Consider the following 24214-nt stretch of genomic DNA (forward strand, 5'->3'; position numbering starts at 1 on the left):
AAAAAGTTAATAAGAAAATAAAAAAATTAATTGGCGTTTTCATCGCGTTTTAATTTTTTTTATTGGCTTTACATTTTCTAGCCATTACAGAAAATTTTTCTTCTCACTTGCAATGTCTAATAATTTCTTTTCATCCTTCCCACGATCAAAAAACATTAAAATCATGTACAATACAATAACACTAACCTAGATTGATGAAAATATAATATCACGTATAGATTCCTATTATACTTAAAATTTATAATGGTATGATGGCTACTATTATTTCAGAGAACATTATGATTGTAATGTGCAATTAAACACAATATGTGACAGCAAGTAGTGGTGATATTCGACAATACAAACACTTTTTTTAATTTCTTTTCTCTCCTTTTTTCGGCTAGGCTATACATTACACATGATCACGTAATTTTGCAAATTAAGTAGTTATTTTTAAATCATAAAAGAAACTAAGCCCTTTCAGATGGTAGAATGAAACCGACAAGAAGCGTCTTTATAATTTCACAAGACCATTATGTAGTCTTTTGGAGGAAGCAAATGTGCAGTGTCAAGACATAAAATTTCACGCAAAATATTAATAGATGTTATTTTGTAGTTGTTTTTGAAAGCGTCTATGAGGACTACATTGATAGATGGTAGATTTTGGTTGTGGAATCCTTTGTCGGTTTGGCAATTTGCTCATCCCAGGAAGTTTAATGACCATACACATTTTCATCGCTGTATGCTATGTATAGGAAGAAATCCTCTTCATGATGTTCCTGATTAAAAAGATTTGAATAAGATTAGTAACCAACGATTATAATCAAGATATCTTATTTAATATACATTGTATATATAAAGCTTGTTTCTAGTTACCGCATAAAGAGAACCCATAGTAGCACTTGTTGGAGGAATGATGTTGTTGACAAAGAAGAACAGAGCATCTTCGGGACGTAAATGAATTCTTTTACGGATTAAAAAGTAAAATTGACCGACAGTTAAGTCAGAAGGTACCAAGTACTTCTGCTTGTCCAGGTCACTAATCTTTGCCTTAGGTGCTTTCTCAACTATTACCTATAACATTTATTATCATAAGTATTTTTTAAAAATAGAAAGATATAAATTATACAGTTGATAATATTGTAGAAAAATATAAAACTTAATTAGCTCCATGAGTTGCAATCAAACAAATCAATTTTCATAAATCTATTTCTGTTAAAGTTGTCATTTGTTTGTTGTAAATAGAATTTTAATATTCGCTAACAAAATTTTTAACTAGGCTTAATTTATGATTCATTATCTGGATCAAAAAAATTTCAAATATGTATTTATTATAAATCTTGTGTCCATTGTTATTAAATAACAAGATCCAGATTCGAATTCTGTAGCATTGACTTTAATGAATGTGCATATTTCACGGAACAATAAAAATTTCGTATATATTAATACTTTTATGAACATGTTGTGATCGGTGATTCATACACACAAGTGATAAACACACAAGTAAACTTTTTTTTTTTCAATGTATGATTATGATCATGAGTGTTGGAGAGAGAGAGAGAGAAAGAAAGAAAAAGAAAGAGGTTAGATATTTATAGAATTTTGATAAAAATATATTTTGATCATGAATTAATTAATAATGCAAACGATTCCATAGAGACAGTTTAAAATATTATAAATAATTATGAAAAAATTAATAAACAAAACTCTTATTCTATAACATATGTGTCGAGCAATAAAAATGTATAATTCTCCACTTGTGCATATGAAAATAAATTTATTTCGTGGATTTTTAATTTCTTAATTTACTTGTCAAGATTGCAGATTGAAATTTATTATAAAAAAGGCAATATTTTACATTATATACAATTTAAATTTTGAAATGAAAAATCTCGACGACTCGTACTGCGTCGAAAAATAATCAAAATTTACTTGGTCATGTTGTGTTGCGCGATCTTGAAGTAGCAAAAGCGAACGTAAAATTAATGGAAAATGATGCTTAATAAAGATAGAAGCTTTACGCGCCTATAAATCTAACAATACGAGGAAACTTTAGCTCAATCTAGCAGCGAGGTACAAAAAATCGAGGAAAACGTAATCGACACACACAATGCTCTTTCTTTCGCAGTCTACTCTAAAATTTATTCTAAAATGGAGTTAGAAGTATGTCTCCCCGACGACGTGTCTATTTAATACGAGAGCGACCTTATCCGGTTCGAGATCGAAATAAACAGTCTCGAAGTAAATAATTTCGAGGTTCAGGCGAGAGACGGCAACAAATTTGGAGAGGGTTGAAAAAAACCTCGATTATATACATATGCAAAACCAGGATCGATACGCGTGGAGGGGAGGAGACACGAAAATAGCGTGAATCGCGTAATTTCGCGACGTTCTTGAAAAAGAGGAAAAAATCCCCGAAGTTGACACCTCGTCGACGCGGAGCAAAACGGGGGAATCGACGATGACGCAGAGATTAAACGCGACCTTGAGCTCCCTCCGCATCCAGGAAACGCACGTTGCGAAAACACTCGTCCAACTTTGGCGTGTCATCTCTCTCTCTCTCTCTCTCTCTCTTTCTCGCGTCATACATATATAATTTTGCGAAATAACGCGAAACCGCAGATGCCAATCGCTTCCTGTCATTCGATCCTCGTCGTAATTTTCAAGACGCATTTCTTAAGACGCAGAAAAGGCCAGGCCTGTCTATCGTCCTACTCACGGGCACTCGATCCGGATATTTCCGTCGTATCTTCTCGCCCTCGGCCTTCCTCTTCTCGAACGGATGCTCCTCTTTGTATTGGAACTTCATTGTCCCCCGTTCACGCGAGGAACTCGCGACACAACGGGATATGTCACTCGCCTCCTCGGGCTCTTGTTGTTCGCAGCGCACGCTCTCTCTTTCTCTCTACCCTGATAAATTACGCTGACTCGACGACGCGGAGAGACTCCCGAGGACACACACGGATTCTCCGCGCACTTCTGTCTGTCACAACACGGCCGCGCTCGCTCGCGAGTGCGCATGCGCGCTCCGCCGAGAGAAAATAGATCTCCCCTTCCTCGCGAGTTCTGGCGCGAGTTTGATATATCGGACCCTGCGCGACCTTATTATTATGTCGAAAAATTCCTCGCGGCTCATTCCCACGGAATTTTCGAGAATTCCGAACCAAATCACGAAGTACGGGAAGAACAATTGCACGGAAAAGTGGGAACGTTACAACGCATCGACACTTCGAGACTTTCGAGAGTTCGTGCTTCGAGACGAATGATACGTCGATAGTATCGATAGTATCGATACCGCGAAATTGCGATTCTCGAAAGTTTGAACGAACAACGGCAAGTAGGAAACGCGATGCGCTCGCACTCGGATCGTCCCGAAAGTGAGTGCGTAAATTTTCGCCGGTGCGAGGTTTAAGAGTGAATTGCGCGGAAGATTATTGTTGATACGAAGTGCGCGAGTGCCGGAACGTTAAGTGAACGCAGGGGATGGTGTATAATCGTTGTTATACTCCGATATTCATTATTTCGGAATCGACGACTCCCGGTCACCCAACCCGGGAGCTTCTTGCGAATAATTTTCGCGAGTGCGTGGTGTCTGAAAGTGAATTGTGCGGAGGATTATTGTCTATATAAAGTGCGCGAGTGCCGGATAGTGCATAATCGACGTTATACCCCGATATTCATCAATTTCGGAGTCGACGATTCTGCCTCCCCCCTCCCACCCCCCCCCTGCCACACGGGACCATCTTCGAGGACTATATTTCACCAGGTTCTCGCTCGGCGAAAGTGTATGATTATCGTCGGGTATGTCTATTATTCTGCAATTAATTGTATTTTTTTTCTAAATATGCGAGTAGTGGTGAACAGATAAATGGATACTCTGTGAATTTTCTTGGACAAAACATTTTGCTGTGCACTAACGCCCTCTCAGAGGCGAAACAGAAAGCTGTTAGTCAATTTTATATGGTAACAGAAGTACAGCACAGTACACACATTATTTTTTACAGAATTTTATATTCTTTTAAATTATAATTATTCAATAGTTAATATAGAAAAGTAACATTGCGTGTGTATTTATATCTAAATCGATATTGCATATTTATGGCACATTAAAATATTTTTATCTTATGTTTTACAAAAAACTTATACTATTCTTTGGAGTAATTTTTTATAAATATTAATATATTTAATATAAATATTAATTTATTTTATATAAATATAAATATTAATTTAATTTATAAATATTCTTCAAACTTTGTTTTAAAAGATTTACAATCGACAGAGATATATAATAGTATCAAACTTTACTAGAATACTAATTCAATAATTATAAAAGCTAAGGAAAATATCGACTAAATACATATATATATATATATAAACGCATATCCAAGTATCATGTAGTATATAATTCAATATAAAAAACTTAACAAATATTTTCTATCAATAATATAGATATTTAAATAAGAATAAATGGATTTTATCATACTTTATTAAAAGAAATATGTACAGATACATCTGTATTATGAAATTGGAAAAGAATGATTTAATTATTCAGCATCCTCTTCATCATCGTCTTCCTGGCTGTTAATCTGGAAGTACCGTAATTCATACGTCTCTTTATCTTTTGATACTACTCGCAACCAATCACGCAACTTGTTTTTCTTCAAGTATTTCTTTGTCAAATACTTGAGGTACCTATAACAACAAAGTTTTCTAAGTCAGTGCAAATATCGTTCTTCCTGTAGTTTATATTAATTACGGAGTAATAACATTATTTAATATCTATAAGAAATATCTATATCTATAAAATTTTTTTACCATTAATCTAATTATAAAGAAACACGATATTACTCACCGTTTAGAGAAATCAACATCACTGTTGATAGACAACTTCATCTTATTACGCTCTAAAACGACACTATTGCCAAAGTTATTCGTTTTACCGCCAACCTTAATCTTGTCTTGTAGATACTTTTCCTGAAAACCATTACGATTTTAATTTCAATGCACAATATAATACTAAAATTTAAGCATTATAATTAAAAATAGATAATTATTTAAATTTTTTTTCTCAGTGTCACCGGATAGTGATACATGGACTATATTGCTCCAGATTTTATTAGTCTTCTTATTTTTTTAAATTTTCTATATGTAGAGTGGTTAGTAATTCACAATATAGGTTATGCATATTAATATATACATATTATATATATATATATATATATATATATATATATTAAATTAACATTTTCAGAGAATATAGAAATTTTGTTGTCGGAAAAGAGAGAGAAATATGCCACTATTTCATATTACTTACAAAATTGCTAACATCCATGATATTGTCTTCCACGGGATGTGTGCAGTCGATGGTGAACTTTAAGGACACCTTTTTCTTCTGTCCCTTGCCCCGAAGGACCTGCTTTTTAGCCGGGCCTTTAGTTTTCTTCGCTGTCTGAAAATTCGTACATAAAATTCTTTTGGTATCATTGTTACACAGGACACGTGGAAAATTAATCCTGCGCGAACGGTACGTCAAAAAAATCCGACTCGATCGAATCAATCTCGAGGTAAAACGGAAATCCGATGTAAGACGATCGACAAGTCGAACGCGCTCTTTCTGTCCGCGATATTATTTCGAGGGAATTTAGTCATAATTAGAAATGATTGCTATATCTTCGCGAGAGCTAAACTTACCGGAGCCATATCTGTGTACGGTTGAAATATGAAAGAATCAGAAGAGAAGGAACTGGTCACTGAATGATATGATGGCGCTAAAATCGCTTACACTTACACTAGGAATGTATATATCGATATATATCGTATATATCGATATATATCGTATATTTCGATATATATCGTATATATCGATATATACATTCCAAAATTGACATATATATTTAAACAAAAATGCAATTGTTTTAAATATTCGTGTTATATAAGAATAATCATTTTTTATTTAGTTCAATAAAAATAATGTAAAGTGGTGGTAGTAAAAATTACAAAGAAAGACCGCGGTATATTTATTATTGATTTTATTATTTTACGAAAAAAATAATACATATATATATATATATATATATATATATATTACATAAAAATATATATTATATATTATTATAAATAATATAATATATATACGAATATATATTATAATATATAATACATAAATATTATATATATGTATATATAATAAATGTTCTTTTTATGAAACACAAAAAAGAGCACATGTGGGAGTATCTTTCACAATGTTATTTATTTAAGCCTAATATGCAATTTCTATATCGTATAATATTTCTATTATATAATAATAATTTGTTGTCTTCAGTGAGATATACAAGAAATATTGCAATTAATATAATTCCGTTATTCGTACACGCAATAATATATCAACAGCTAAATGTTAAAGCATTTTCCTACAGTGGCTATACTTACAAATCTATAGTTAAGTTCTTTATAATTAATTTAGTGTATAGACAGCTTATATCGAATCTAGAGATATTATGATTATTGAGTGAAAATATAATAGCAACGTAGTATATTTCATTTGATATAGAGGACACAATAATACAATTAATTTTTTTAATGACAGCAATTATTTTCTTAATTTTTGTCAGAGCGCGTTATCGACCGAAAATTTTATTTTTTTAAGCAAAAATAGTACGACGATGATGTGCATAAATATGAACATTGTGATACAAAAATAATAACTACATGCCAATTATTTAATGCGAAAAAAGTCACTCTTTTTTCTTCTTTGTTGAATAACATTGCTAAATTACACGTTAATATTTTTCAAAGATCTCAACTTTGAATTTAATTATCACACGAAGTAATCATCAATCATTACGTTGATGTTTGAAAATATGGGAGTCAATAATTATTTTTTTTTCTATAATTCGATTACTTATGCGATACTATAATACATTTATAAGCTAATTTTGTTGTCAGTTTAAAGGAACAAATTTTTCTAGAGATCTATATGAAATTGTCTTTAGTTATGATAAGTATACTTACAATTTTTTGAAAGTAACAATTTCTTATATAGAATATATGTATTTCTAACGAAAAGTAAAATAGATATAATATATAAAGTAGTATTAATAACAATTAAACTGTGCAAAGGAGAAGTTGTAGGTGTTTAGGGAATCACTCGCGTTTTCAATATCGCATTGAGTATAATTTTCGCAATCGCGGCGATCGATATAAAAAAAACCGCATTTGTAATTAACATCAATCGCGAATAGAGGCTAGTAAAATCGAAGAACTTGGCGCAAAAAGGAGTGAAACCGCGTTCCATACATGTAGAAAAAAAATCATATCCGAGACAATGTTTCGTAAATACACAGACATGAAAAAAATTACTTGCATGGAACATCCTGTACATGACGTGCACACTCGAACATTTTCACATTTTTTTCCATCAAGATTAAACTTGAATGGTACTCGTATCAATACTCTTTTTCACAATTGTTATATTATTGATTTTCTCTATTATAATTACTTCCACATTTCAAACTTTGATATTTAATATACGAATAATTTATTTATATGCGTACATATAGATTTAATTTTACATTGACCATTCGTAATAATGCATATATACATGTATATATGTTGATACACGTACTTGTGTATTTTCTCGTCAACGATATTTCGTTGCTTGTTGTTTTTTTTTTTTTTTTTTTTCATAGAGATCAGCTGACAACGAGCAGAATGGGATTTGAAGGGCCTCTTGTGCATTCTCATCGAAAATAAAATTTTCGCGAATTTTCTAATGACCTATATAGACTCTAAAATCTAGAATGTTTCTTTCTTCTCGGTCCGGTCGATACGTTGCTTCCATTTAAACGACTTAAAACTTTAAACGACTAGAAATCATGAGATTAATAAAATGCAATATAATTAAAATAGGTGAAAAACTATTTAAACCTATAAATACTACTCGAATAAAGTTGCGCACTATATAATTGCTGATAAAATATTGAAATTATTAATTATTCACATCTCCTCGATATAAGAAAATTAATTCAACATTAAAATAATCGCGGCCGATAGTTGAAGGGTTCCAAAGAAAAATATAACAAAAATGTCTACATTTTATAAAAACCAATTTCGAACCACGTGCAAAATGAATCTGCATAAATGATGAAGTTACCGGCTTCTTTCATCGAACCCTTCATCATGTGCCGACGATAATCCGAATGAATTGAAGCAAATAGCCAAGTAGCAAGCGTACGTCATTTTTGACATTTGATGATGTCAGTTTGCTACTTGGGTACATATTATATATATATATATATATATATATGTAGACCAGTTATTTTCCGCGGATGAAGACGGTTGCGTCAAGGTCGATCCCTATCAGCGTATTCCTTTCTTTTTCTTCGTTCAAGTACACCCTTCGCTTAGGTTACATCGTTTACACGAGACTTCGTATACCGGCGTCCAGGTTGCCGACGAACGCGGCACCGGCGGTCTGCGGTGAACCGCTGCCCGGCGACTTTGCGTTAGGCGCTGCAGCTCCAGCATCCGGTGCAGGTGCACCGGGTGCTGGTCCCGGTTGCATACCCGGTGGCATCATACCTGGCGGATAGCCATAAGCAGGCGGAGTCGGCGGCGTTTCCGGCATGAATTTCACTGAAACGTTCAAGCGTTAATATATTAGTCTCTAATATTGATAAAGCGATATCAGGGGTTGATAACATAAAATGACAGCGGAAGGAGAAACTTTTGATGATTATTACTATATATTACTTCTACACACAGCCATTTCCCCCCTGAAAAATGATTTATATTCTTGAGAGATGTATCATATACATATATCAATCCTTGGATGAATATATGTTATGATATATATATATATATATATATATATATATATATATATATATTTGCCATCTATTATATTAATATTAACAACAAGTAAAGCTGGGCTATTGATTATTAAATTCTAGTAAAATATATTAATGGATTAATAAAAACGCATATTTTGGAATAGAAATTCTTTCACGTTAGTAAGAAAAAAGTTCTCACTATCGTGAATATATTAAATATATATCTCGTAAAAAATTTCCGTTTTAATTAGATGGTATAACAATTTCGACGAAAAGAAAGTACACACAAAACACGGAAAAATTATAAGTATAATATATTATAATAGGAATAAAGAAAGTTGCAATTGAACTGAATGACGAAAAAATTTTGATTTCTCGGTCAGAATCGTTCTGTGAATCACACAGGATCAATTTTTTTTATCTATGGCATAAAAATAATATTGTATTTGGTATCTTTTATTCCCACACTTTTTTATAACGTTTAACACACAGAAACACATAATTTGGACAAATGAAAAATGTACACAGGATCTACAACGCTAGAACGCAGAAGTTGTATTGATATTTTCATTTTCTTTCTTTTTAACAGCTGTGTTTTATATTACAGAGTGTTCTTTCTTCTTTCCCTAATTCTCCCTCTTTCTCTCCTCTTTTTCTTTCTTTCCTTTTTTCTCTTTTTTTCTCTTTCCTCTCGAAATAATTTCATTCCGTTAGATAATAGTGTATAGGTATTGTCGCGTTTTACTTTAAATCTTGACACTCCCGGCCATTTATACACTAACGATAAATTGGAACAGTTATATGAACAAACAGCGAATCAAATAATCTCGAAGCGACGGTAACTGGACATACATACACATACATACACACACACATACACACACAAACACACCCACAGCATTCACACACATACATCACTGATGTGTCTTCTATTTTCGGCACGATCACAGAAAACCTAAATTTATATAGGTACAATATATAATTCATCTTGCCAACGATATTCAATCGCAATGTAATGATTTTATGGAATAATAAAAAAAGTTATAAATTGAATATGAGAGATGAAATATATTGGTAAAAGCATACTCTACATCAGTTGTCACATATGAGAGAAGAGAAATCATGAGCGAACGTAAATAACATTCTGAAGGATAAAAGTTATAAAAAATTCAAACATAAGAAATCTAAAGATACGTTTTTGCCATACCTTTTTAATCTACATATTATATAATTTCTTTTAGAAAAACTAGAGATCATAAATACTAAAATTGTTCTATTAATAATCGATAATAGATTTAACAATTTAGAACGCATAAATATTTTTTAATTATAAAGAAAAGTCGGTTATATATATATATATATATATATATATATATATATATATATATATACATATTTACCAAAAGAATTAATAATTGAGAAGATATACACATATATATAATATGGAAAATAATTAAAAAAAATAAATGCATAATACATATATAACAATATTTAAAAATCTAATATACAATTTCGCGTGCGCGCATAAAATGTACTAAAAAATCATTTAATTGTCAGATTAAAGAAATTATAGATGGAAGAAAAATTTAAAAAAAATAAATAAAATTTTTATGAAAAATCACAGGGGTAAATGAGTATATCGACATATAAAAGCAAGTTTATTATTCTTACCTCCTGCTTGGATTTAACTGAAACTAGCTCTAGAATGATCCTCTTCCTGGAAGGCGCGTTATATTCGATCGTTAATTGATCTTTAAAAATATAATTGTGTTTTTACCGGCCATGATCGAATGAAGTTTTTCTTCTCGGAAAAATAGTGTCTTCTTTATATTCACGCGTGCAGCATTAATGATGCATAATAATAAACAAAAGAAACTGAAATACCCGATTCATTCATTGCCAAATATTAATTCGTAGAAATGCCGATGTGTGTTTATACAGTATGAGAATTTTCACGATCGAAGTAATCCGGTGATTTAAAAGTATAGCAAAAAAACTATCATTAATTCTCTTCTTCATTACTTCCTTGATAACTTCAATTCAACTACGCAGTGTATTTTTTATTCGATACTGTACAATGTTCAAAGCGCAGCATCATGATCGCATATTCGCCATTATTAATTAAGAATACGTCGACGGTTAAGATATGACGTACAGCTATGTGTTTATAAGTTTGTGAACATAGAATGATCGTTTAATCATTATATAACTCGGGTTGTTTGTGTGCGGCCACTTAGCCCGACAACTTGGAAGAATTTCTCATTCGTCGATCGGTCTTTCGCTTTTTTATAATTTGATGTTCACACTCTAGCAACTCGTGGTCCCCAATTTTTATTCTCGTCATCAATTAATTAAATAATTAGCGTTAAATAGCAAATGTCCGCGCTAATTAAAATAATTTGGAAAGAAATAAGAAGCAGAGAGATAACTTTCATTTTATATATACATATATATATATATATATATATATATATATATATTTCTGCCAATTAACGCTAACGATATGAACGATAATTAGATTATTCGATAATTGCGGAAGATTGATATTTTCGAGATTATTATAATGCCTCTTTTTTTTTCCTAAAATAAACGAAAACACAAAATCGACTCGATATATCCTGCCGATCGACATAATGAAAAGCTCTTCTCTTTCTTCCGGTAAACTTGATCGCGTTTTTTCGGAAGTTACGGCGAAACCGCGAGAAACTCGCGGACATCGCACGTCGGGACGGGATCGGAAGAAGGAATAATTGCGGAGGATTACGATCTCTCGGAAAGATGATCGCTTATCGTCTCTCGAAATTATTGCTTAAATCAAGCAGTAGCAGCAGCACCGAAACTAGGAAAGATCGAACGGAAGAAAATAGGGAACCGGGGAAGATCGAACGACGATCTTGAATTCGTCGACGAATGATCGATGTGTCGCGTACGATATATCATCGTCATGAATGTACGTCTTATCTCGCGGATAAACAATAAAAAGATAATCGAGGGTTTGGAGCCTAAACCCCTAGTATCCTCTTTCGAATCAGAGAACAATATCCGCTTTTTTTCGGCGTTATTGCATCCGCGAAGCATGAAAATCGCCTCCTCATTGTCACCAAGATGATCATTAGTGTGTGTTTATTATTATTATTATTATTATTATTTTATTATTATTATTATTATTAATATTATCATTATTATCATCATCGTAATCATCATTATTATTAACATGTATACATAACATCTTGTAGATAATTTTTCTTTAAGCCTTAAAACATTACCTATAGCTGCTGGTATATACTCCTTTATATACGAGGCGTTCCTCTCTTCCACACTCCCTCTTCGTCTATTTTCATTCTTCTATTCCCTCTTCTCTGCTACATTTTCTTTCATTATTATTTTTTTTTTAAATTCTCTGTACACTGATTGTGTGCTCGAAAACATTCATCACCGTCTTCGACGAAGGCAGGCGACGATCGCAATATTTTCCTCTCCATCCCATCCACCATCTCTCTTCACCCGTTTGTTCTTCGTATAATTCGCGAAAAGCGCAAGATGCAAAAGATAAATGAACAAAGGACGCGTGTGATTTTCTTCGATATAATCAGAGCGGATTGATCATACATAATTCGATAAATGGCGCGTGAGGGACAAATGACATATTATTTACAGTTTACGTGATTTACATATACGTGTCTATAAAGTAAATGTTTCGATATACATCGTGAACGCTTACTCGTTCATGTGTGCGCGAACATGCACTACAGCAACTGCCTTCGCCGGAGAGGTTTTATGTGGTGATTTTTTTTTATTTTTTACGAACACCCTCTGTCTCTTTTTCTCTTTCTATACATACATATATATATCTCCTATATATTTATATATTATATGTCTCGCTGCTGCAACAAATTTTTTCCTCTTTCTTTCGCAAACATTTCGTGCTTGTTTTTACACAATAATCGTCCCTTTTTGTCTTAATATTTTTTTATCTCTTTCCATTTTTCTCGGACAGTTCTGATTAACAAAGATGGATGAAGGAAAGCGTGATGAACGTATTTGGTCGATCAATCAACCATATTTAACCGCGAACTAGTTCCGCTGCGATAATATCGCTCGTCGAGTAAAATTTCCGTGATCACTTTTAAAGGATGCATAGCTCAATTTTGCATTTGCCGAGAGATAAATCAACATCTTTCGTATATATAATGCATTATTACAAAATAATATCAAAACCACAATAATAACGAAATTGCTACAATTACGAAATAGTAAAATTTGATAATAATGCAAATCCTGACAGGATTTAAATGATCGTGCGCGACCTTCGTCCATAATGCAAGATACACAATCGGTTCGATATAGATTCTTCTGCTCGATCAAAGAAAGAAAAAATGAAGACAAAGAGTAACAGGAAGAAGTTTCATCGCGACAGTTCTCTTCGTCGTTCCCGCTCGGTTTAACGTTCTCCGCTTTTGATCATCCTTCCTCCTCTCCCGCGATGAATTCCAAGGCCGACGATCGATCGATCGATTTTCGCGCGTAATCGATCCGTCGTTACGTCGCGAAGAACTTCGGCAGAGCTTGTCAACGGCTCATCACAATTTCCGTTCTCACGAGATCATATTATTCACCCTATCTATATCTTTTCGTGTCTAAAAAAACTATCTTCTCTTCTCGATCACCCTCTTCAACCGCCGAACGCTAATTCTTCCTTTTCTTCTTCTTTTATATCTCCTCTCCTCCTTTCTTTTTGTTGTTGTTGTGGTTGTTGCTGTTGCGTTATTTTACTTTAGCTCTCACTCTCGCGCGCTCAATTTTGCGTATTGCTGCCGCCGGTGACGCTCGCTGAAAACAATAACAAGATTTGTTCTCCTCCATTGGGTCAGGGACGGCGATGGTTCAGCCATGCCGTGTTGCTCTTAATCTCCTTCTCTTCGGATTTTAATCTGTGTTTTTCTGCTTTTTTTTATTTCTTCTTCTTTGTCTTTACTTCGCACCTTTTCGCATGCAAAAACTTGCGATCGAATCATGCTTGTCGTAGACAAATGTTTTTAAATTTAGTTAAAAGGATACTTGTATATAATTGAAAAATTATCTTTGCAATAAAACATTTTTTACATTAACTGGAAAAAGTTTCATAATTATCAAGAATAATTGATGTACGTATAATTTATATGTTATATATACAATTGTCTACGACAAAGCGTTTTGTAAACTAAGATCATTCGCAGTTTGAAGCCACATGACAGCCCGTTAGCCATAAATATATGCATAAGGACGATTTGCATGCAAGTAGGTAAAGAAACATAGATGCAATGTATACACGGGTCGCACACCCATTTATCAATTTTTTTTGCAAAAATAATTAACAATAGCATTACTTTTGCCAGAAGTTCCGTTCAAAGGATCTTTTTTTAATATATGTATAATAGCTATGTAAGCCCATGGAAAATGTCGTCGCAATTTATAGGAAATTCTGGCTAAATTTTTGGAAATTTGCATTAAAAGCTTTCATCACTTTGCATAATGTATAAGCCATGCAATACTATCGAGATATTGGTTTTTTAATCGAGGGAGAAATAATCGAGAATAAATCGATATAGAACATGCTCCATAATAAGAGGTCAAGCACGAAGCGCGAAGATCGTCCCAGAAACATTTATACCGTTGAGTTATATCTATATTAAAATGCATTATTAGAATATTTATTTCCTGAGGATACGGTGTATGAGTTTCACGCTGTACTATAAGTTGAAAAATATGTTATTTGAAGAAAGTAAAACGAAGAATGTAAAGAGATAGAGAGAAACATGCAGAATGGAATATGCATAAATGTATCGTTTTATTATTAATATATATAATATATATAATTGATTAATTTATTAATATATCATATCTAAAAATAAAAGTTATAAAATTAAATATATATATATATATATATATATATATATATATATATATATATATATATATAGATTTGAATCATATTAGAATCATTATACCTATACAATATAACTTTATGATGTAATTATAAAAAAGACATAAAAATGTATTTTCTATATAATATAATACATATTATTTTAAACAAAATTACATACAACTTTTTTTGTATGTAAAGATGAATAAGTAAAAAAAAAAAATAAGTAAGTGCTTAAAGAAGATTGAAATTGCATTTCGGCGGAAGAATAGAGAGAAAAAGATAGATAAGTCATATATCGGGTGCAACAATAAAATCATAGCTTACCGTACTGGAGAGTAGAATAGGATTAAATAAAAACTTTTGAGAGAGACCTTTTTTGTTGTAGTTGTTGTAGTTGTAGTTGTTTGATAATTCTTACTGTTGTCGATATTGTGGCTGTTGTTGATGTTGTCGTTTGTCGTTGTAGTGTTTTCATTTCTTGTGTTTTCATTTCTTGGTGGTATTTTGTATCGGTTCTTTATTTCTGTCGCAGAGCCGCGAATCACAATTTTTGAAGCTTCACGTTCATTAGGTCGTTTCACGTTATTTACACACTTTTTCGTGTTTTCTTTTTCTTTGTTATAATTGTGACCACCAGAAAATTGAAAATCACTGCCTGGGACTAACTTCAGAAAGAGGATACCACCGAAAGTACAGACAGACACATAACAACGATTACAGTCGTAACACAGACACACACAACAGGGTAAGGTATGATTGGTATCTCGGAAAAGTGTGTCTTCCTCGTTAAAACGCGAATATTTCATTCATTGGTGTTTTTTAAAGAAATCGATGACTCGTTTCAATATAATATTAACTGCATATGTACAGAATACATATTTAAATTAAACCAACAATAAATCACTGATAGTTATCTCAGGTTGAAATTATAGATTTATAATAGCGAGTTTCTCGTCTCTGTGTAGATTTTAAAGAGACGGAGTGAAAATATGGGATAAAATAGAAGAGATTCCTAGTAGAAAAATATATAATAACTTTTACAAATTGCTTAGACTTCACGTTGACTTGTACGTTGTGTTGTGATAAGAAAAAGATCGTGAAAAAGTGGATGTTGTCGAAAATTTATGAAGATGCGCGGTATATTACCACGATATTTTTAACTGGAGAGCACTTCCCAATTAATAAGGTCGGTAGTTTATAAATATGCAACGACTCAGAGTAGTTGAGGAGAGCGGGAACAACAACGATTCTTATATAGAAAATACACGTAGCAACAGATAAATCAGCAAGTACCTATCACACAGGCAAACACAATATAACATCGACTAGAAGTGCCAGTTTTATAAATACACTAGTGTATCTATACAGAATTTCTCACAAAAAAGTTTGATAACAATAATAAAATATAATAATATAATGATAATATTGTTATAACATTGTGTTATATTTTATTATCACATTTTATTATCATTTATTAATGTTATTTATATTATATTTTAAGTAATAATAATTTTATTATATAAATTGGAATATTATTATTAAACAAACCATCTGTTTAATTCTTTATAAAACTGGCGATACTTGACATACGTGACATTATCAAAATTAAGAAATATTCTGAAAGCTCTGGGTGAGTGGAGTTTCAGTGTCGGATGATAAACAACGAGAACGAAATCGGAAAGTCGTACAGATTCAGGGGGTGTACATTTTCTACGACAAGTAAAAAAGAGGTACGAGAAACGAGGTGAGAAACAACAATGATACGCAATGTCGCAATTGTTTTGCTTTCTACCTTCAGACTCACTCACACACAAATCTCTTCCACCAATCAGCGTTTACATGAAGTTCGCTAGACGGAAAAAGAGAAATACATACATTTCACACATGTTAGATGATGAATGAACAAAAGGAAGATAGAGTGACATCATTTTTTTTTTTTTTAGATAGCTCACACCGTGTAGCGATGTTTTTCTCGCTCATTTTATATCCCCCGCATGATTTAAAAACTCATTTTTGTATTATAAAAATAATATTTTCATTTTTACCGAAATAGAACTTTAATAGACTTGAGAATTGTTGAATTCAGAAATAGAAAGGAAACGTTCGCGATTAATATGATGGTTTTTAAAAAAAATCCATGAAAAAATGGATTGAGATCAAGTCGACGTAATTCAAGCAAAGCACGATAGACAATTTGTTTCGGCATATTTCTTCGAGAAATCTCGAGAGATCCTCTAAGAGGATTTCTCAAAGGCTATGCAAACTCGCGCGGACAACACTTTGCTCGTCACATCGCGTCGTTTTTTTTCGCATCGTGCAAACACACGTTTGTAGATGTCTCCTTAGCACAAAGGATATAGATCGACAGAGAGACATTAATTAAGAACGACTGATTCAGATGCGAAACACGAATGAAGATCGTAATACTTGAAGAAGTTAGTCTAACTACGGTAGAAGATTCAGGTATTTGTTCGTATCGTGAAAAATTTTTTAAATTATTTGAAAATAATTTCTAATAATATAATCTATCTAAGTAATATTCAGTTACTTAAATCGCGACGAATAGTCGACACTTCCACCATATCAGAGTAAACGCGCGTTAAAGAGAATAGTACTGAATTAGTCGCTTGAAATCGGGACGAGATATACATCGACGAGATGGCACAGAACATTTAAACAGTTACAGTGGCAGTGTTGACAGCCGTTAAACGTCAGTGCGTTAGTGAGACACTTACCGACAATAATGGCCAGTACGATGAGTCCGATGACACCCATGATGATCATCATCTATTAAGAAAAAAAGAGACAGTCATTATTAAATTTAAAAAAAATTCAAGCATCGTGATAATATTTCTCGATTTCTAGAACGTAATGCGCACCTTTAGATTCTGTAGCCAAAACTTTCTCTTCAATTTTCCTGCTTGCTGTTCAAATTGTGACGCTCCTTGTTGAAGTGCATCTGCAAAAATTAATTATACGAACGTATGACATTGCAAATTATTATTTTAGAACATTTTTTGATGTGTAATTTCTTTAAAGAGAAATAAAAATTCTATTCGTACACGAATAATTCGAAGCACGAAATATACATTTGCGCAATAAATATATACGGATTGCGTGAGAAAAGATCGACCGGCCACATAACGTAGCATCGATTCGAGTGTGTCACAGTAATCGATATCAACGTATAGTCAGACGCGCAGGGTCGAACTACTTTGCTATGAATGGAAGATGTAGCCTTCACGCGGATATACCTTCTGTTTGAATAAAAGATAAAAACATATAATGAACATGAATAATATAACATCATAACTCATATACTACGCGTGTAAAATAAATTAAAATGAAATGCGTAAATCCATAGTTCATTTGTACGTTATAAAACCTTATATTTTCCGGTTCTTATTTAATATCTTTTATGTACAAAGAGCAATGTACATTATTTCATTCTCTTTTAAAATCTTCATTAATCTCTCAACGTGTGATAAATTATATCTGGCATGAATGAGTGTATTTGTAGATATACAGAAACGGTAAATAATGAAGTGACGTGTATAATAATTAATGAGTATATAACGCGCTAGGGTAATAAACACATACAAATAACAAAACATAAAATGTAATATAATCACAAAATAAATTATTCGGCGCAATTTTAGGCTCCGATTTCAAAAATTCATTGAATTCAATGAAACTTCTGGCAATCAGGAGCGACGAGGATCGCTATTGCTTCCCTTTCTCTCTCTCTCGCGAAATTCTTTTATTATCGCAGATATCTCACCTGCTCGATCGTCGAGCTCGGAGAGCTTTTGATCGCGTTCGAGGACTTTCTCGACGTTCGTCTTCATGATGTCGACGACCTCGTCGACTTGCGCTTGCGTCGCCTGCAGCCGCTTCTGCGAGGCGATCTGCTGGGGCGTCCTGGGGCCGCCGACGATGCCATCGGTGCCCGCTCCTGCACCTGCAGCCGCATCCGGTGCTAAACCGCCCTCCGTAGCCCTAGGGAAAAAAGCACGGTTTCTCAAAAATGATGATTGCTATACACTATTGCTTATTATATGTATAGTATAATTAATATGTATATATTAATATTATATATATTAATATATTATATACTAAATAAATAGTATTATATATTGTGTATATAAATATTAATTAAATATTTAATACATAAATATTAATATTAATACTCGAGTTATTACAAACAAACGCGTCACTTTTATGTAAATGTATTAATTGTAGTTTGCGAGAAAATACTATATATAGTAATACAAAGATGTTAATATATAATTGTTTCAATCAAATCTAATAATTCGAAAAAAATAATAATAAAGTAAAATAGAATAATAATATCTTAAATACAAATATTATTTCCAAAGTTGAATGTGTAAGATGCGCGTTAAAAAGTACAGCTATCGTATAAAATGCTATTGAGAAATCATATATTTATTAAATGCACAATATTTTTCAATGCATTTTGTACAAGCCGTGAGATTTATTTGCATTTTTCAGAACGCGCAACGTGCGTGTTTTCGTCCGACGGTTTTAAAAACATGAAATAAACACGTAATAGATATGTATAGGGTCCCGGGACACGCGAGCCAGGAATTATAGTATCATCATTGCACCATGGTGCTGGATGCTGCGTGAGATTTTCCCCATATCGAGCTGCGGGTGGAAACTTGTGTGAAAGGGCAAAGTTCGTGACACGATTTCGCCATTCACGCCGTTTAATGGCAAAAACTCGATGCGTATTACCTACGCATTTTCCGCCTACTGCTTTCTAAGAAGGATATAATGACGACCATGGTAAACGTGAACATCTGGGTGGAGGCGCATCGGGTGCGTCATTAAAAGACGGTGACTTTCTCGAGATAGCGGATAGCGAGTGAAAGGTCATTGATAAGGTCGGCTACTTGTGTGTAGCCTCTGGAGATTGTAATTTATAGCACGTGCACACAAATATTCAAACAATTGCAATTACCTGTTGTGAGTCAATATATATGTGAGACCTCAGCTATAATCACGGATAAATTCATAAAAAGAGAATTTAATTGTACATATTTTTCATTAAGCATGTCCTAAAATTATTCGTGAAATATAGGAGAATGTATTTACACATCGCACAATTTTTTTCAAATAATTTCATACAATTTTATAAAGCACACTTTGTAACATTTTTAAATGCAAAATTAAATTATAGTATTTTTTCTGTAAAATGAAATTGTGTCTCAAAAAGAATTGGATATGCGCAAATAATCTCTTTTCTCACTGTATATATGGAAATGTGCTGCATATAGGGATTTGGAAACTATATGTTATATAGATATTCGTGTAACATAGTTGTGCCGCATATCTTATTTTTACAGGATTTCCGACTTTGAATCATCTGACCTTTTGCACAGAGCGAGACCTTTTCAGGAACTGCTGCGAGTACAATGTCAATTTAATTACCCAACAACTTATGCGCGTACTGACTGAGATAATTTAGTTTTCCGTTTCTTTCTCAACGTAGCATATTCTGCATTGTAATCTCCGTGTATTCGTTAAATATATATTCTTCCAGTTAATCATGCAATTCTCAACGAGAATAAAAATTGCATTTTGCACAATATTAACAATGCGAATAATAATGGCAACAGTCATTAGCGCTTAATAGTAAAACCTATTAATTAGATACTTTATTAGAAAAAATTGCGTGTGATTACGACAAAATATTCGATTTATATATTACATAGGAAATTAATTTCCGTTATGGAAAAAAAGGTTTCTTAATTATCGGATTTTGTAGAATTGGCGATAATCTGATGATTCGAGAAACTCGCTGGTTGTAGAGCAAATTAAAAAGCGGTCGGCGATGGGTTTTATTTTTGGCCAGATGCGATCGAACGACCGAACTGGCAACAGACGATCGATCGACTATTCGAATAACGCCGGCGGAATAGTTAAACATAGAGAAGTGTCGTACGTGCCTATTCTCTGTATTATTTTCATTGAGATGTCGGACGCAAACATCGACGGAATATTCGGCCGTGTCTGGCATTCATCGTGATATTTCGATGACAATTACAGTTGATGCATTTTACATCGACAATATAATCACTCAACTATCATATTGGAGTAATTATAATACTTAAATAATTAACTAAAAGATAAAAAGATATACGTCATTTTTTGTAATATTTCTATTGAAATTATTAATGTAACTGAACTGTTCGACATTTATTGAAGAATGATAATTTTTTTGTTTATGCAATTTGAAAATTTCTACTTATTATTGTAACAGTTGCTTCAATAATAATTATTTAACATTAAATTGATTTGTTTGGAAAAAACAGGAATAAGCTTCTTGATTTATCAAAATGTTTTTTCCGCTGTCTCTATTCTTTATTTTATTACAATATATTTTATATATAGATACTTGAAAGCTATTTGTCGAATTATTTTCCGACTGCTGCAGTTGTGTGCATCGCGCGTAAAAATATAAGAATTATTCACCCTATGACGTAAAATAGGACACATAATGGAATTAAATACATCGATCGTGCGGATACTGCGTCTTTATCCTTCGGTTATTGGATTAATAGAGATGACGATGAACGATTCATAATTACGGGATTCGCGTAAAAATATTATATTTAAAATCTTTATTTCTCATTTATAGCGATTGATTTAAAAGGTCTCATCAAGTACATATCGTTTAGGACAAAATAACGTTGTTATCTCTAAATAAATTAGAATATTAACGATATATAGTCCAGCACAATTAATTGACTTTTATCGTAGCGAATTAATACATCAAATTACTTATTCTAAAATGATCGATTTAATTTTGTATACAATTAATAACTTGAATATCTCTCATTTACACAATTTCTAAATAATTTTAAAAATAATGCTTGTTCAAAGAGAAAACAATAACTTCTCATGAAATTATCTCTAGAAACTTTCAAGTAAATTGCGAGTGATATATCGCGGTAGTTAGACTGCTGCGCCTTAAAGATTCCGTCTTTGATCGATGCACAAACAATCCGCCAAATGGTTCATTGTTCGCCATACGCGTCACAACGTTACGTACGAACCTTTCCGTCCAGCAAAGCCGTAGAACATTGCCGTAAATGTGCTCATCATTGATTATCTAAATATAGAAACTGCGAGCTGACATGTAGTAGCAGTGCCGCGCGTTTCGCGCGATTGATCTCAACTATATATGTGTATATATATAATATATATTATATTAGATTCTTAGACGATCTTGCATCAAACGCGCAAAATGCGTTAAAAAAAATGTCTACTGAATCGCGACAAAGAAGCGGAGAATTCTTTGCACGGACAGATAACAGGCATGATAACGCTTTCTAATCTCTGTTGCAACCCGTCGCGAATGCGAAACAATCCGAAATTATCATGTGTCCTTCAAAAAGATCGAGCCACCCTCCACTCTCTGCTTCCCTCTCTCTCTCTCTCTTTCTTGCGTTTGTCGGCAATGTGTGGGTGCCGTATCGATGGACAATGCTTGAATCATCCTACGTCTCCCCATCGAGAGATTGTTCAAGATCGTGAAATACTCGAGCACGTAATAACGATACAATATTTACAAATATGTTATCTCGATTGATCGAACGAATATAATATCTATAATATCTTGAGCTAGAGTGGAGATAAAAATAACAAGGAAATGTGCGAAGAATTGAGGAAAGTTAGAGAAATTAAAATTAGTTTTCAAAATTATAATTAACGTATAATAGTAATAAATAACGTTAAAGTATATACTAATTAGTATAACACAATAAATGTTAAAAAATTTCGAAACGCGAAAGAAATTTAATTAATATATGTAGAGGTGAGAAAAATTGTTCATGTGACATGTCAATATTTTTCCACGATCGACTTTTGCTTTCCGAATAAAAAAAATGCATTACATTGAATGAAATATGGATGTGTTATCGCGCACAATTGACCTCAAATTAATATCAAACTATGCACCGAAGATTAAGATCGAGAAAATGCTCAAATGAGAATTAAAATTTGACGAATCAAAGGACAAAGAAATATTAGTTCCTTTCGTACTTATAGGTCAAATTCTAATCTCTCTGTCTCTTTAATCCTCGATTTTTAAATCCGACGCGGACTTGAAAAATTGAAAGGGTCACAGGACGCCTCTCGAATTATGTCTCTCTCGACGAAATCGAGACCGCGTATATATATAACGATGAGGCTTCTCGAAGCTCCGATGCACTCTCTATCGGAAATTCTGACGTGTAGCCGCGGATGGACGGGTCGTGCGAGGAGGATCGATTGGCGGCGACAAGAGCCCTCGGCAATTGCGTCTTAAAACGCATCTTACAAAACGCGGTGGCGATATATTTCTCACCCTCCCCACGAGAATCTTGCGCGATATACTTCGGCGGTTTTGCGCACTCATACATCCGCGAAAAGTCATCGATCGCCGCTCCCCGCCGATGCCTTTCGCGTGTAAATCGCGATGAGCGATTTAGAGCACGAAGTATAGAGCATATAGTCCCTCCATAATCGCTCATTGATCTACTTTATACACGTTGAACGCGTTACAGTTTACGGAAAGGCGATATGCGGCCGTTTACGCAAGTGCTTTCGTGATTTTCGTTAACCAGAAGAAATAAATATATTCACTCTCGATGTAGCTCGACGAAACAATCGCCATTTGTATTATCGGTCGAACGCGAGAGGCAGAAACTGTAGGGAACACACGATACCGTCTTCCTAATTCCGAAACTTATATATATATGACGACCTGGTCTGTCAGGAAACTATCGTTAATATATACGTCCATACTTCGACACCATCCTGATTAATATCATATTCCATATCTGCAACTCTCGATTACGTATCCTTAGGTAAATATTTCACTCGTCCGTCTGGAAGTAGAATCCGAAGAGTTGCGTTTCGCGATTACTGAACATTTGTCACGTCACGACGAGGCGCGGACGATCGGGTGTACGTTTGACATATCACATTCGACATTCTCCGGGAATTCTCCTTGGCTCGGCTCCGGTTGAGATCGGTTGAGACGGCGTCGAGACATTTCCACGCGCGTATATTATCACGTGTACTCACATGCTCGTAGTAGTCGATCGCCTCGGGCTCTCTCTGTTCCGGCAATCCTCGTCGGTTAATCGGTCGGACTCTCGGCGTCAACCCCCGGCGCGTAACTTTTCGCGAGCGACTGCCACAGCGAGACTAGATGGCCGCCGCGGTATTGATAAAATTTCCAGCGACACGCCGCCGCGCCACGATATCGCCGGCGCGCGCGCTTCGGCGATATATCTCGATATCGTCTACCCTCGAACTCTCCCTGTCGCCTATGCTGTCAGGAATCGTAAATCCGCGACGCCGATTACATACGCTCGCGATCGGCGAGGAAAAATCGCGAGGGAATCGGCGATCGCGCGCCGATCGTTTGACAGCTGGGAGGGGACACGTGGCAAATGACAGCTGGATTCGCGGCTGGAGACGCGGC

General features: G+C 33.7%; 3 protein-coding genes across 3 annotated transcripts; all 3 read right to left on the reverse strand.

Moving 5' to 3' along the window:
* Positions 1–30: 30 nt before the first annotated feature.
* Atg8a (GABA type A receptor-associated protein autophagy-related 8a) lies at positions 31–2973 on the reverse strand. The gene is made up of 3 exons (XM_029320142.2): positions 2699–2973; positions 856–1053; positions 31–758 (listed from the first exon to the last, which is right to left on the reverse strand). The coding sequence occupies exons 1-3, from the start codon at positions 2786–2788 to the stop codon at positions 693–695; spliced, it is 354 nt and encodes a 117-aa protein (XP_029175975.1). The 5' UTR covers positions 2789–2973; the 3' UTR covers positions 31–692.
* A 1474-nt stretch (positions 2974–4447) lies between these two features.
* LOC114944294 (large ribosomal subunit protein eL22) lies at positions 4448–5755 on the reverse strand. Its single transcript, XM_029320146.1, has 4 exons — positions 5671–5755; positions 5294–5428; positions 4832–4953; positions 4448–4671 (listed from the first exon to the last, which is right to left on the reverse strand). The coding sequence occupies exons 1-4, from the start codon at positions 5677–5679 to the stop codon at positions 4524–4526; spliced, it is 414 nt and encodes a 137-aa protein (XP_029175979.1). The 5' UTR covers positions 5680–5755; the 3' UTR covers positions 4448–4523.
* Positions 5756–6210: 455 nt separating this feature from the next.
* Positions 6211–24196, reverse strand: nSyb (neuronal Synaptobrevin). The gene is made up of 5 exons (XM_029320068.2): positions 23812–24196; positions 18497–18714; positions 17595–17674; positions 17451–17502; positions 6211–8613 (listed from the first exon to the last, which is right to left on the reverse strand). Coding segments are annotated over exons 1-5 (570 nt in total). The 5' UTR covers positions 23814–24196; the 3' UTR covers positions 6211–8395.
* Between the last annotated feature and the right edge of the window lie 18 nt (positions 24197–24214).

The sequence above is a fragment of the Nylanderia fulva genome, unplaced genomic scaffold (assembly GCF_048542155.1).
Source record: "Nylanderia fulva isolate GAGA-0341 unplaced genomic scaffold, ASM4854215v1 Scaffold17, whole genome shotgun sequence".
Lineage (NCBI taxonomy): Eukaryota > Metazoa > Arthropoda > Insecta > Hymenoptera > Formicidae > Nylanderia > Nylanderia fulva.

Coding starts and splice junctions, on each gene's coding strand:
- Atg8a (XM_029320142.2), bottom strand. CDS start 2,788: ATGAAGTTCCAATACAAAGAGGAGCATCCGTTCGAGAAGAGGAAGGCC. Junction 1,054..2,698: donor AATATCCGGATCGAGTGCCC/GTGAGTAGGACG, acceptor TAAATGTTATAG/GTAATAGTTGAGAAAGCACC. Junction 759..855: donor CTATGGGTTCTCTTTATGCG/GTAACTAGAAAC, acceptor CTTTTTAATCAG/GAACATCATGAAGAGGATTT.
- LOC114944294 (XM_029320146.1), bottom strand. Junction 4,954..5,293: donor TCATGGATGTTAGCAATTTT/GTAAGTAATATG, acceptor AATGGTTTTCAG/GAAAAGTATCTACAAGACAA. Junction 4,672..4,831: donor GATGTTGATTTCTCTAAACG/GTGAGTAATATC, acceptor TTGTTGTTATAG/GTACCTCAAGTATTTGACAA.
- nSyb (XM_029320068.2), bottom strand. Junction 17,503..17,594: donor TTTGGCTACAGAATCTAAAG/GTGCGCATTACG, acceptor TTTTCTTAATAG/ATGATGATCATCATGGGTGT. Junction 8,614..17,450: donor CGTACTGGCCATTATTGTCG/GTAAGTGTCTCA, acceptor TGAACGTTTCAG/TGAAATTCATGCCGGAAACG.